The 12,279-nt window shown below is 47.7% G+C and overlaps 1 protein-coding gene across 2 annotated transcripts; it reads right to left on the reverse strand.

Annotated features, from left to right (window-relative positions):
* Window positions 1-2,414: 2,414 nt before the first annotated feature.
* LOC135393329 (uncharacterized) lies at window positions 2,415-9,334 on the reverse strand. Of its 2 annotated transcripts, XR_010422580.1 has the most exons (5): window positions 8,736-9,334; window positions 6,514-6,528; window positions 6,132-6,235; window positions 3,598-4,134; window positions 2,415-3,115 (listed from the first exon to the last, which is right to left on the reverse strand). XR_010422580.1 is itself a non-coding variant. In XM_064623798.1 (4 exons), the coding sequence occupies exons 1-4, from the start codon at window positions 9,317-9,319 to the stop codon at window positions 4,046-4,048; spliced, it is 792 nt and encodes a 263-aa protein (XP_064479868.1). In that variant the 5' UTR covers window positions 9,320-9,334; the 3' UTR covers window positions 2,415-4,045. The 2 variants fall into 2 exon arrangements, 1 of the variants encoding a protein (XP_064479868.1); XM_064623798.1 differs by having other exon boundaries at window positions 2,415-4,134.
* Window positions 9,335-12,279: the final 2,945 nt, after the last annotated feature.

The raw sequence follows: 12,279 nt of genomic DNA on the forward strand, positions 1-12,279 counted from the left end.
TGTCCGGGTCTAGAGTCACTATCCGGGTCACGTCCAAGGGACTCAGGAAATTTCCACTGAACAAGCAAGATAATGAAAAGACGAGACACAGAAAGTTTGAGAGGGAGATCCAAAATATGTAATTGAACCTCTGTATGCAATAATTAAGGGGATAAGTCAATTTATCCCCTTTTTGCTATTTTTGCTGCAATGACATCTACATACCAGTATGTACCTGCCAAAGAAAATTTAGGACCCTATTGCAAGTTATTGGCCCGCTACAGGAAGGTAAGAAATGGGAAATGCATGTATGTCAATGGGACGCACAATCAGATCAGGCCCCTTTTCTCGGTTTGGGATTTTTCGACTTATCCCTTTATTGCATACAAAGGTTCAATTAGAGTATTGAGTAGAAAATACCATAAAATGTATTTTAAATAGAGTACAAATACACAAAACAAAAAGTATTGAGTAGAGTACCAAAATACCGCAAATTGTATTTAAAATACAGTATTTTAAATACAATACTACAAATACGTACAAGTCTGGGCTATGGTGAGGTAGTCGGCTGTAAGCTGTTTCTCGTAGCGCAGCATCGCAAAAGTGCGGATGTGAATTGGAAACCCATTCGTCCGTCACACAGAAACCCTGACGGACAGACGTATCGAAACGCAATAGTTGCGGACCAGGCCCAAGGGGGTGTATAAATTCTCTGAGGCGTGTCACGTGTATCTGGTGACTTTTCCGGCTTTTTCGCGTTTTTTGGCAGTTTTTATTTTATTTTATAAAAACTGTGCGTTCCAACGTTCCACCATCATGTTTGGGTCACCAGTTGTAGAGAGAGGAAAGAGGCGACCAGGCTCTACTGAGGTTGATTGGTTTAATGACGGGTAATGGCGATGAACCGAAAACGACCCACCACCACCACCACCACCACCACCACCACCGAAAACGAAAGCTCGGGTCGCGCGCAGTGGTGCGCGCAACCGATGGCGGTGCTGGTGATGACGATGACGCTGCTGCTACAGGGTGTTTGGCGCAAGATCCTCGTGGTGTGTTTGGGGATTCCTGGGAAAATCCCTTGTGTACTCTCAGCCGCTCAAGCACAATGCACACGTGACCATATTGACCTCCTATACAACACGGCGCCGTATAGCCCTAGCGCTTTCCTAAACGCTGCAATGTTGCTGCCCATGGGTCTCACGTGATTCAAACCCCAGCAGTTCTTGCGAGCTGAAATTACGCAAGCAGCGGTAGCGTTCCCAAGGGAAGTGGGATCTCCCACTCCTCAATCGCCCGGCTAAGATTTGTAAATCTTTTGCTCTTGATGATGATGAAAAGGAGACATGACCACACACCAGATCACGACCAGAGTAAGAACTTCACTGCCTCGTGAATGGTCTGACCCTGAAGCCATATCTAGGGAAGAAGCGAGAGTTTTTTTGTTTTTTTTTTAATTCCGTGTTAGCGCCGCGAAGCAACTGTAGCTATGAGCGGCGTACAGACGTGGACAGATGGAGAGATGACAGCAGGAAGGAGTGCGGGACAAGGGGGTTTGAATGCGTCCTGGGCCGACTTCAGGAAGAACTGTGCCGACAGTCGTCTGGAAAGTCTTCGGAAAACCCAGGGAAAACCTCAGACAGCACAGCCGGTGACAGGATTCGAACCCGTGTCACCTCCCAGTCTCGGCGTGGAAAGCGATCTTCTTAACCACTGTGCCACGGGAGCTGGTGAGATGTGCACAGCCTGTCATCCGAAGAGGTCTCCTGAATATGTCCCCCTCGAGTGTCAGGAAAAAACAGCCACACGATAGATGCAGCATTAGTAGGTCAGGAGCGCACGTTATCATTTTGTAGTGGAACCATATCGTGCTTGTATGGCGATGTGACTGGCCTTGTGGGGGGGGGGGGGGGGGGGGAACCCGACAGTAGTCAAGCAGTTTCCAAAAATATTGCAGACTGTTCAGGAGCAGCTCCTGCTACGGAACCTACAGTGGAGAAACCAACGGATTCAACGATCTGGACGGTGGCAGAGTATACAGGGGCATAAATTCATGAAAAGGAAGCAAGCAGTCGTCGTTGAACGAACTCCACTTGGTGAATCCCTTCAGCGCGTAAAACCCCCAAGTTCATATGAGATCCAATCAGTTACTCTGTACTGGAAGGCGCTATACTAGATTGTTCAAAATATCTAAATCAAAAGAAAAAAATATACGGAAGTAGACTGAAGATGAACACCACCTCTTCCCGGACGAAATCCTCGGCGCCTGGGCTACCTAAGGTCAAAATTGCAAGGCCACAATGTCCCTTCGCAAATTACAGGATGCTAGCAAGTTTGTTCCAAGGCTGTCGTTCCTGTATGTGTTGCTGCGTGTATGTTGAACACTGTTCTTAAAGCAAGTACGTTGGTACATTTAGAACATTTTATACCACACGAACGCTTTAGAACCTTTATTTTTTACTAAATATCGAGACTATTTTTGCTCACGATCTTTGTGGCTACTGTGCGGTTGGAGATTTCATTCACACATATACACGTATTTCTATCAACTGCAATAAATAAAAAAGAGCATCTGTATGCTCTTTCCCAATTGACGGTCCGCAATGACAGTCTTTGGTGCTTCTTCCAGCTGTGAGGCCTGCTACAACCAGTCCAACTTGAGCGAGGCAGACTGGCGTGCTCAACGAACGTGGACGGTCTACACCTGAATTCGTGGCATGCGGCTCCGTACGCACTGGCACGCTTCCATTGGCATCAACTGTATTCCTGTTAGAGAGCTATTGACACAGGACCCGTCAACCCAACCCAACCCATTCAACCCAACAAAATTGTGAAGGTCAGCGGAGCAGGGTTCTTGGGGGTTTACGTCGCGAGACAACTGTGATCTACAGGGTTCTTGTGATAGCCCCCGGCTGGATTGTCTGGCACATGAAAGCAAGCACTCTGCCCGCCGATATGACTGCACGTTGCTCGGGAGAGATAGTCTTCCTGGGCAGAATCCTCGGGGAACGGCGCAGACAACACAGGTGATGCGGGGATGAATTCGAACCCATGTCACCTCGCAGTCTCCGTGTGGAAGGCGGTCATCTTGGTCCCTGAGCCACGGGAACCTTTGGGAGGCGTCAGTCGTATAAAGCTGGAAATAAACTTCCATTAATATACGTGACAGCGCAATTCCAAGGTGCTAGATCCGTGTTGCAGTCCGGTGCGAGCATGATGAGTCGATGGTTTTCTGTTGGCGTAGAGGAGGATAAGCCCGCTCCCGTGATCACGTCGTGGTCACGGCATGGAAAGCTCTGTCGATGCCATGAGGCCTCGTCCTTATACCGTGGCTTCAATCATGAATGTCAGACAGCACGCGTGAAATGATGTATACTGGAGGATATGCTATACTAAATCATTTCTTCCCCACATCACCACAAGCAATGGGGTAGAGCATCGCCCCCCATTCTTCATCAAATAAAGTTGTTGTTGTTGTTGTTGACCTTCTGAGGAATCTTTGACATGAACCAAACTATACGTCAACAAACCCCAACCAGCGCAGCTACGAACAACGATTGCATTTAATTATGATGTTGGTTTAGGACAAAATGGTTGAGAGAAAGCCGAATGACTTGCCATTTTGCAAACTTTGCTCGAACCCTTTGGTGAGTCCCATAGATATCCAACGATGTTGACACATATTTACCTTGGTTATGGAGGAATACGAATAAAGCACGACAACCTTATTTCCCTGAACTGGAAATATTGTGGTTATACTTACGCGTTGTATCGTGCTAGACAAAGCGCGTTCGGAAAAGTCCACCTAACGAATGGCATGTCCCAAAACAATGCAGGAAAGCAAGGATGAACGGAGGAACCTTACAGAAATACTTACGTCTTTTCACGTCTTCTCCACACCCGTTGTCCGTTTTTGTTGGGAAACCTCATTGTCTCTACCCCTAACTCATGTGTACCGTGTTTCATGTTTCACAATATGCGTGGTATTTGCATTTGAGGTGTAAAATAAGTACCGACCCAGCATTCACTTGACTACTACATGGCAAACGTGAACAACGTGACAATTCTAAGCATATACGTATATCAGAAAGTGAGAGAGTGTTATAAATGCGTTACTTGTTACTGGGATTCCTAGGTCATCATCGTCAATATCGGCTGAAACAAATACAAGCAAGAAACAAATGCAAATGCAAGTAAGAAAGCTGGCAGGACAACAGTTGTTCAACCTAGCAATGCGAATATCTTGCGAATACGAATGTTTCTGCGCATTTGGAAAATTTTCAAATTTTGGAATTAAACGAAAAAAGCGTGGTGTCATAAAACACATTTATTGTTAGGGCAACACCCTCATGAAAGTAGACAGCGTAGACTCAAAACCAACAACCAATGGTCCTTGCTGGTATTCAGCATGTGCTGTCCTATTCGTTCGGTCCCTGTCCTTCAGACTTGTACGTATTTGGAGTATTGAATTTAAAATACTGTATTTTAAATACAACTTGCGATATTTTGGTACTCTACTCAATACTTTTTGTTTTGTGTATTTGTACTCTATTCAAAATAAATTTTACGGTATTTTCTACTCAATACTCAATATTTTGGATCTCCCTCTCAAACTCTGTCTCGTCTTTCCATTATCTTGCGTTTTCAGTCGAAATTTCCTGAGTCCCTCGGACTTGACCCGGACACTGGCTCTTCTTAGAAGTCTCCATTTCGAGATCTTGCCCCGTGTGTACTAATCCTTGGCCAGTGAACGTTCTATTATGTGGGCCCTGACGCAGTGACTCCGAATTCTGACCTCCGCCGAGCAGAGACCTGCTAGAAGTTTGCTTTGTTCTGGGTCACATATACTTAGTGGAGTTATGTGGTATCTCTTTGTCATCTTTTTGGGACCTGTGTTTAGATGACTACTATCCCACAGCGGTGGCTAGCGTAGTATGCGGGGTTTAGGTATGCGGTTAGGCATGCACGGTATGTCACATGGCCGCGACTTGCAGCATTCACCAGTGACCGGTGACTTTTTTCGTTCAAGGATAAATAGTATCTTAATTGTATTTCAAATACTTAATTACATTCTAACGTTAGTATTTATTATCTTATCTCAAATACATGTTTGAGTATCTTGTACATGTCTGCTGTCCTTACATGACACCTCGAAGTACAGGGTGGGTGCTATAAAATGGCTTGAAATTTGTCAAGGCCGGTGTTTCTGCGCTGACTTTTGTGTGGAATTAGGAGGGCGCCGCACCAGGGTGAACTTAAAAATTCGTCGCGGTCGTATAACAAAAAACACCCTGGATAATTTTTTTTTACTTATAAATGGGAAACTATGCTACATTTGTGCGGAAATTTCGTTCCTTTAGCGCGTCCGCCAATTGCACTTTCTTCGGCGAAGTTTTCAATTTTTCCTAAAAGTACCAACTTTCGCATTTTTTTTATAGCCTAACAGCTTAATTTTCTGGCGTCAAACTTTTTCGGTGGAATGCACTGGTAGACCCCTACAAATAAAAAATATAACTTAGCAATTTCTGCTCATGGTGTTTTCTTTTAAAAAAATGTTGAATTCGTTCGATTTTACGCCTCTTTCGCGGAAGCGTACCTCGCTATTTCTCCACTCGCAGAGACTGCAAATCTGATGATACCTAGTTTGAACTTTTCGGAAACGCGTTGAATTTTTTCTGATATGTAAAGCCGTTCACCCTCTGTGCCTGTTCAAACGCGTTACGGTTTTGGGTTCGGAGCGGAAGTTCGAAGCCCCCTAGCGGCAATTCCGTGCTGATCCCTAAAGAAATATTTCACACAGAACGTATGTACGTCAGTGAGAAGGACTTTTTTTTCTTTTTTCTTTTTGTTTCACGAAAATTGGCGATGGTCGAGCCACGCGATTGGGACGTTTGAGCTGGAATGCCCCAGGGTTCTTCGTCACAGGGGCATCCAAAGGAGTAGCGCTGAGCCCGCTCACACGAACGCTCAGGAGATTCCTCAGTGCTGTTCTTAGTAGCTTGGGCAATGCTTTATACACGAGTGGTACGGTGAGCAATAGCGCGCAGCAGTAGCACTACCGAAGATACTGAAGAAATACCACAGGCACTCCTCCTTTGTGCAAGCTGGCCCTTAGATATATATCGTAGATTTCAAAGAGGTGGAATACGTACGATGACAGAGTATTTTGAACAGATACGCGAACAGGGCAGCACTGACGAGTGCGAGGACGATAGTAGCCATCATGGCCGCGAATCGTTCGCTGCCGACGGGTGGACTGAAACGAAACATCATGTTCAACAAGGGTTCCATTATTACCTCTGTCACACGAGCAGTCTTCAATAATCATTGAAATCAATGGGCATTGAACATGCGCGTAGCGCCACCCCGTGTGTACCGTGTGAACCTATCAGAGAGCATTGGATCCAATGCTCTCCGATAGGTTCACACCTGACACACTTGGGGACGCTAGACGCACGTTCAATGATCATTAGTTTCAATGATAATTGGAGACCACACGTGTGACAGGATGTAAGTCGCTGAAGTAGCACTTACAAGAAACCGAATTCCCTGTTTGAAACGGAATGGGAAGACAAGGATTAGCTAGAACTCAACGTCTGCTATGAACCATATATATCTTCGTTATGTGTAAACAGCACCAGTATACCCTTCAGAACTCACGGGATGTTAAAGGAGCATGGAAGGGTTAAAAAAAGTATATCAGGAGGAGTAGAAATTGGGATTGCAAGTCATGGGGTATGTGCTGTAATAGCGTTTATACTGATAACGATGTGGCTCGTTAGAAACGTGCGCATGCCTGAGAGGATTGCTACCAAAACTCGCAAAGGAAAGGATGGCTCGCGCAGAATAAACGTGGCTTATTTTTTGGGCATCGGACACGGGGGCGTGGACTTGTTTGGGGCTCGTGGGCCCGGTAGAGCACTACAGGGTACATAATCGCGCAAAAAGCATTAATGCAGAACGCAATCCTGATGCGCAAGTGAGCTCCCAATCTAGCGAGTGTGAGGGGCACCTTCTTTCGGCTTCGAGTCTGCGACGTCATGCCATCCGGCCAATAGTGAGGCGCGTGCCAACACCACCTAGATACGGAAGGCCTGCTCACTTTTTGGCACGTATAGACATATAAAGTCCGCCAATCCAAACAGCGAGCCAAGATGTCACCAATCACCGCAGACTATTTTGAAACAGGCTCTCTGTGTCTACCACTGGTTGCCCATACGGCTTTTTTTTTTCTTTAATAAATCTTCATATCCCCCCCCCCCCCCCATACCGCTGATGGCGGCTAGTTTCCATAGCTACGGCCGCTGAAAGCAACGTCGTGATTGGCGGACTCCTAATTGTTACGTCACGTTGCTCAAGCGATCAGGGCTTGTTTCTAGGTGGTGATGCGCGTGCCTTCTTTTTCTGGTTTTATTTGGAGCCGTGCGTGGTGAACGGTAAACGAAACAACGTGCGAGAAAACCCAAGGGTGTGCGCAGATAAAGTAGCCCCACATTTACGCACGTAACACGCTGCTTGCAAGCACCGGGAAGTTCGCGCGGTAAGCATGATTACCGCACGAACTTCCCGGTGACGCACGCCGACGCACTGATGCGACCAAAACCAACAAAAAAAGTTATAGTAAACAAACTCTGCGTAATAAAAAGTACACCCACGCAACCTTTGCTCTCCGTGCATTTCGAATAGGGCATGGCGGTCTTCGCACAGTCGCGTCGAGCTACCGCTTGTGGGTGTCACCGGCAAAGGAACCGCATGGAAGTCCCTCCTGGATACCCATTCCTGTTATTTCGGTTGCGGTTTCTGCAGTGTTAGCGCCCCTAGCGGTAAATGCACCCAGCTCTCCGGAGACCGCCATGTTTGCATTGGTATAGCCCATTCGTTTATCTTTATCTGCACAAGCCCTGTATACCAGCTGCGTCTAACACAGAGCAGTTGACAGGTCGCCTTTATCCAGCGCTGTAGCAGACGCTTCTGGACAGCCAATGAAAAATGCCCCGATAAGCGACGTCACTCACGCGAGGAGGAGCTTGGAGAGATCACCGCCGTCGCGCACTTTCTTGTAAACTAATTTCCTCGGGAAATGTGCGCTTCGCAAAGGAAACATTTTGCGTGGCAGTTCGAAAAGGCAGTAAATTCATATCAGCCGCCCTCAATGCTCTTTTATGATGACGGAAACATCACGCATGCACGTCGCAGAACCTACTGGCATCGGACGTGAAACGCAATGTTGCGTAACACATACGGAAATTGGTCCTCTCCGCGAAGACCAGCATACTATGTCAACCAATTAATTGGAACAATGGCGTACTATCGATCGCAACGATGAAAACATCCATCGTAAAGCACGTTTCGCCCGAGACTGTTACATTTTGTAGCGTCCTCTTGTGGCACCTTATTGTTACGTTCCCTATAGTGTTCGTGATTTAGGTTATGCAAATCAAACGCATACGACACGTGCGACGTAGACGTAGTTTTTAGTTCCGTGTAAGCGCCGCGAAGCAACTGTGGCTATGAGTGGCGTACAGACGTGGACAGATGGAGAGAGGACAGCAGGAAGGAGTGGGGAACGTATGGGTTAGTATGCGCCCTGGGCCTTCAGGGGGAACTGTGCTGACATTCGACTGGAAAGTCTTCGGAAAACCCAGGGAAAACCTCAGACAGTACAGCCGGTGACAGGATTCGAACCCGTGTCACCTCCCAGTCTCGGCGTGTAGAAGGCCAGTGCGCCGTAGAAATAGGGTGAAAGATTAACTTACTCAGAGCTGGTGCTGGTCTCTCCCACGGTAGTTGTCCCGGACGTGGCAGCCGAGGATCCAGATGTAACACCGCTCCGCTCACCGCTGAAGACTTCGGTATGCGTGGTTCTCTCATGCTCCCCGCTATGAATGTCAGCCGATATTTCCGAAACAGAAGTTCCTCGCGCAAACGCCTCTCCAAGCGACTCTTCACTCGACTTTTCGCTCCCTTCCTCAGGCGACTTTTCGCTCCTATCCTCAGGCGACTTTTCGCTCCTGTCCTCAGGCGACTTTTCGCTCCCTTCCTCAGGCGACCTTTCACCCCAACCTTCGACCGGCGTCTCGCCCGACCTTTCACCCGATATGTCGGAAATGCTCGTCATTGGCTGGCGACGACGTCCACCGGAAGCCCAGTTCCTGAGCAGCGGTTTCAGAGGGAACTGGTGACAGTGAAGCACAGCGTGGGACAGAGACTGAAGCGGAATGAAAGCGCGTAACAAATCGAGCCTGCACTTGCTGAAATGGCCACGAGACCTAGCGTACTTCATGCGCTCGAGATACATGTTGATGTTGACGTTGACGAAAAAAATGATAGGGGGATCCATGCCGGTAGCTGGGTTCCATGAATGGGCACTTGTTCGCTGCCTCCGATTGAATGAAAAATATAGGACCGAAGGTCGCGGCCCTTTCAGAGACCATCGTAATCCCCTCAAGACCGTGGCTTTCTTGCGCAACCTTGTTCGCCCATAGCTTTGAGCGTCGTAAGTTGGTGGCGCTGTCGAACACTATGACTCATTTGTTTACAAACAGGGAGAGGTCTATAGTCTGCTTTTTTTTTTTGTATTTTTGCGAGTCGATTAGTTTTGTGACCAAGTGATTTTTCAAGTAATCTGATTAATTACAATTTCGGGCAATTATTTATTGAGTAATCCACTTCCCCCCTTTTCTTTTCGGTGCAAAATGTCCTCCAACGAATTAAATGAGTTCCCGCGAAAGAACGATGAGCGCGGGTGACGTACAGAGCAAACGCGAGGGCTACGTTCCGCACACATATGAAAACACCTTCTCATCGTTGCAGAAGAACAGGACGTCGTTACGTATGCTACTCCTCTCACGTGACTAGTGACGCACAGCGGCACAGCTCAAGCATGTATAAGCGGCGCCTGGGCTGAGAAGAAAAAGCAAAGGGAAGAAAGGCTCGGGGCATTGTTATACAGTCACGCGAGAACCATGCTGGCCGTCAGTGGCTGCTTTCTCCGACTGTTAGCATTAGAGTCCCTGCTAGGCAATTAGGCTAGGCGTTAGTCGTGACGTTGCCCACCTCGCGAGGCCGACTACGGCAAGCAGTTACACCACCACCACCACCACCACCCTGCTAGGCAAGAATCGCGGCGTGTTGTGTCTGTTGCCACGGAAGTGGGGGGAGCCGCTCCGAGGGGAGAGGGCATGTGGATATCCCGACGTGGCGCCGGTGTGGCAGCAGTGGCAGGTGCAGCTGTGTCTGCGCGGGCTCGCCATGGACTATGAAAACTATGCGGAGGACCAGCGACGAAAGGAGGCTAAGCCTGCGAGACGGCGCCGCTAAGATGAATAGGAGCAAGCCAGAAAGGCTCTGAACATGATGGGAACTGATGTCCTTAGGCTGGAACACATGGAAGGGACAAATACATACTCAGTGCCTAAGAAATTAATGATGATCATTCATTTCTTTCACCATGCTTCATCTTTCATCATTATTTCTTCATATTTCATCATTTTCTTTCATCGCCTTTCATCTGTAGCCGAAAGGCTCGTTTGCCTGCGGATGCTGTCTTGCGTTAGCGTTGTGTATAGGGTCGTGTGAAGGTTGTGTACCGTTTGTGAAGGGTCGTTGAAGGGTTGTGTTGCGTTGTGAATGGGAGTTCCAAAAGGGTTTTCATATTTTAACACGGTGCCCGCAGTGCAGGTGCAGCTGTGGTGGCCGACTTGTCTGCGTGGACGCGCCATGGACTATGAAAGCTGTGCGGAGGATCAGCAACGAAAGAAGGCTAAGCCTGCGAGACGGCGCCGCCAAGATGAATAGGAGCAAGCCCGAAAGGCTCGTCTGCCTGAGTATGCTACCTTGCGTTAGCATTGTGTAGGGTCGTGTGAAGCGTTGTGTAGCGGTTGTTTCCTCAGCAGGTTGTGGAAATCCTTATGAAAACTGGAGCCCAGATAAATGTCTGCAAATTCAATGAACAAACCTATGTCATCATGTCTTTTTTTTTTTTTTACATTCGATTGCACAGCTATAACGCCCCGTAGAGAGAAAATATTTTGCACGGTGACTCCTGGTGGACAGTTTACAGACGACACAGGATTTCGAGCACGTTCAAGGTCACCTCATTGCTCCCTTAAAGGCTTATTCAATGACAAAGCCAACCCAAAGGCTCCACCGCAGCCATTCTCAATCTTCTCCACTCTTCTAATACGACGAGTGGAGGTAATTCTAATAGCATTCTGTGTATACGCATTTTCAGAGCCCTGGGACACGTCCTTCCGTAACCTGTTGCATGTATAGTAAGTCATGCTTCGGATATAGTGAGTCAATAAACATGGGACTTTCAACTGGAAATTCCAAGTTGGAATGGAGCTCAGCCGAGTCCTTCTATTGCTATGGCTTGAGGGTCAACGCTTAGCAGGAGATGGACAGATGTAGATTTCACAGAGCCAGAGCCGTAGCGACGGGGGTACGAGAGGAGCAGGCCCCTCGGGAGGGAGGGCGCCGAACGGCAAGCTCTGGCAGGTTAGGTGGACAGTATAATGCGGGAATGAGAGAATGTGAATTAACGATCTTGGCAGTGCAAATCAGCGTATTCTTTTCATTGTTTACAGAGCTTCTGGAGGCAACGGGAGAGGGGAGGTGCTTCAGATTTGCCCTGCCCCGGGCGCAAACTCGCCTCGCAACGGCTCTGCACAGAACCCTTCGACATGGCCTTGTCGACGAGTTTATTCACCATCATGGCCTTAGCTCTTGGAGATGTTCACGGTGATGAAGAGAAATGACGAAAACGATTTACCGAATTCATGATGTAATTACTAAACGAGAAGCTCCTGTAGTGCTCTGAGCGCGCGCCGACCCTGCAACGTTCGGCATGCACCGACTCACTCAGAGATGCACAAATTCCGGTTGAAAACCCCGTATGAACCTGCTTACAGTGCCCGCAAAGGAAACGAGGACTCTATACTGTCGAATGAATAATTGCATAATCGTATGCCCGACCGGTAAAGCCTTGCATGAAATCGTATAGTTCTAGTCGGCAGTCCACGTCACCACTCTACTCTACTGTACACGTTACCATTGTTGCCATTATGGGTACTACGGGCGGTACATGCTAGCAGGGGTTCTCAACTTGGCAACCAGCGATCGTGCCAGCACGACTTCAAGGAGCCTACCACCAGACCTGTAAAGTAATTAATTACATTCTTAGTAGTTAATTACTTCCAGAAATACATTCTATTAGATATAATTTTAACTGTAACTGAATTACTCCTGCAAGCAATGCGTAACGCATTTTTAATTACTTTCGGAACTACTTGGGACCCT

The sequence above is a fragment of the Ornithodoros turicata genome, chromosome 4 (assembly GCF_037126465.1).
Source record: "Ornithodoros turicata isolate Travis chromosome 4, ASM3712646v1, whole genome shotgun sequence".
NCBI classification, from domain to species: Eukaryota; Metazoa; Arthropoda; class Arachnida; order Ixodida; family Argasidae; genus Ornithodoros; species Ornithodoros turicata.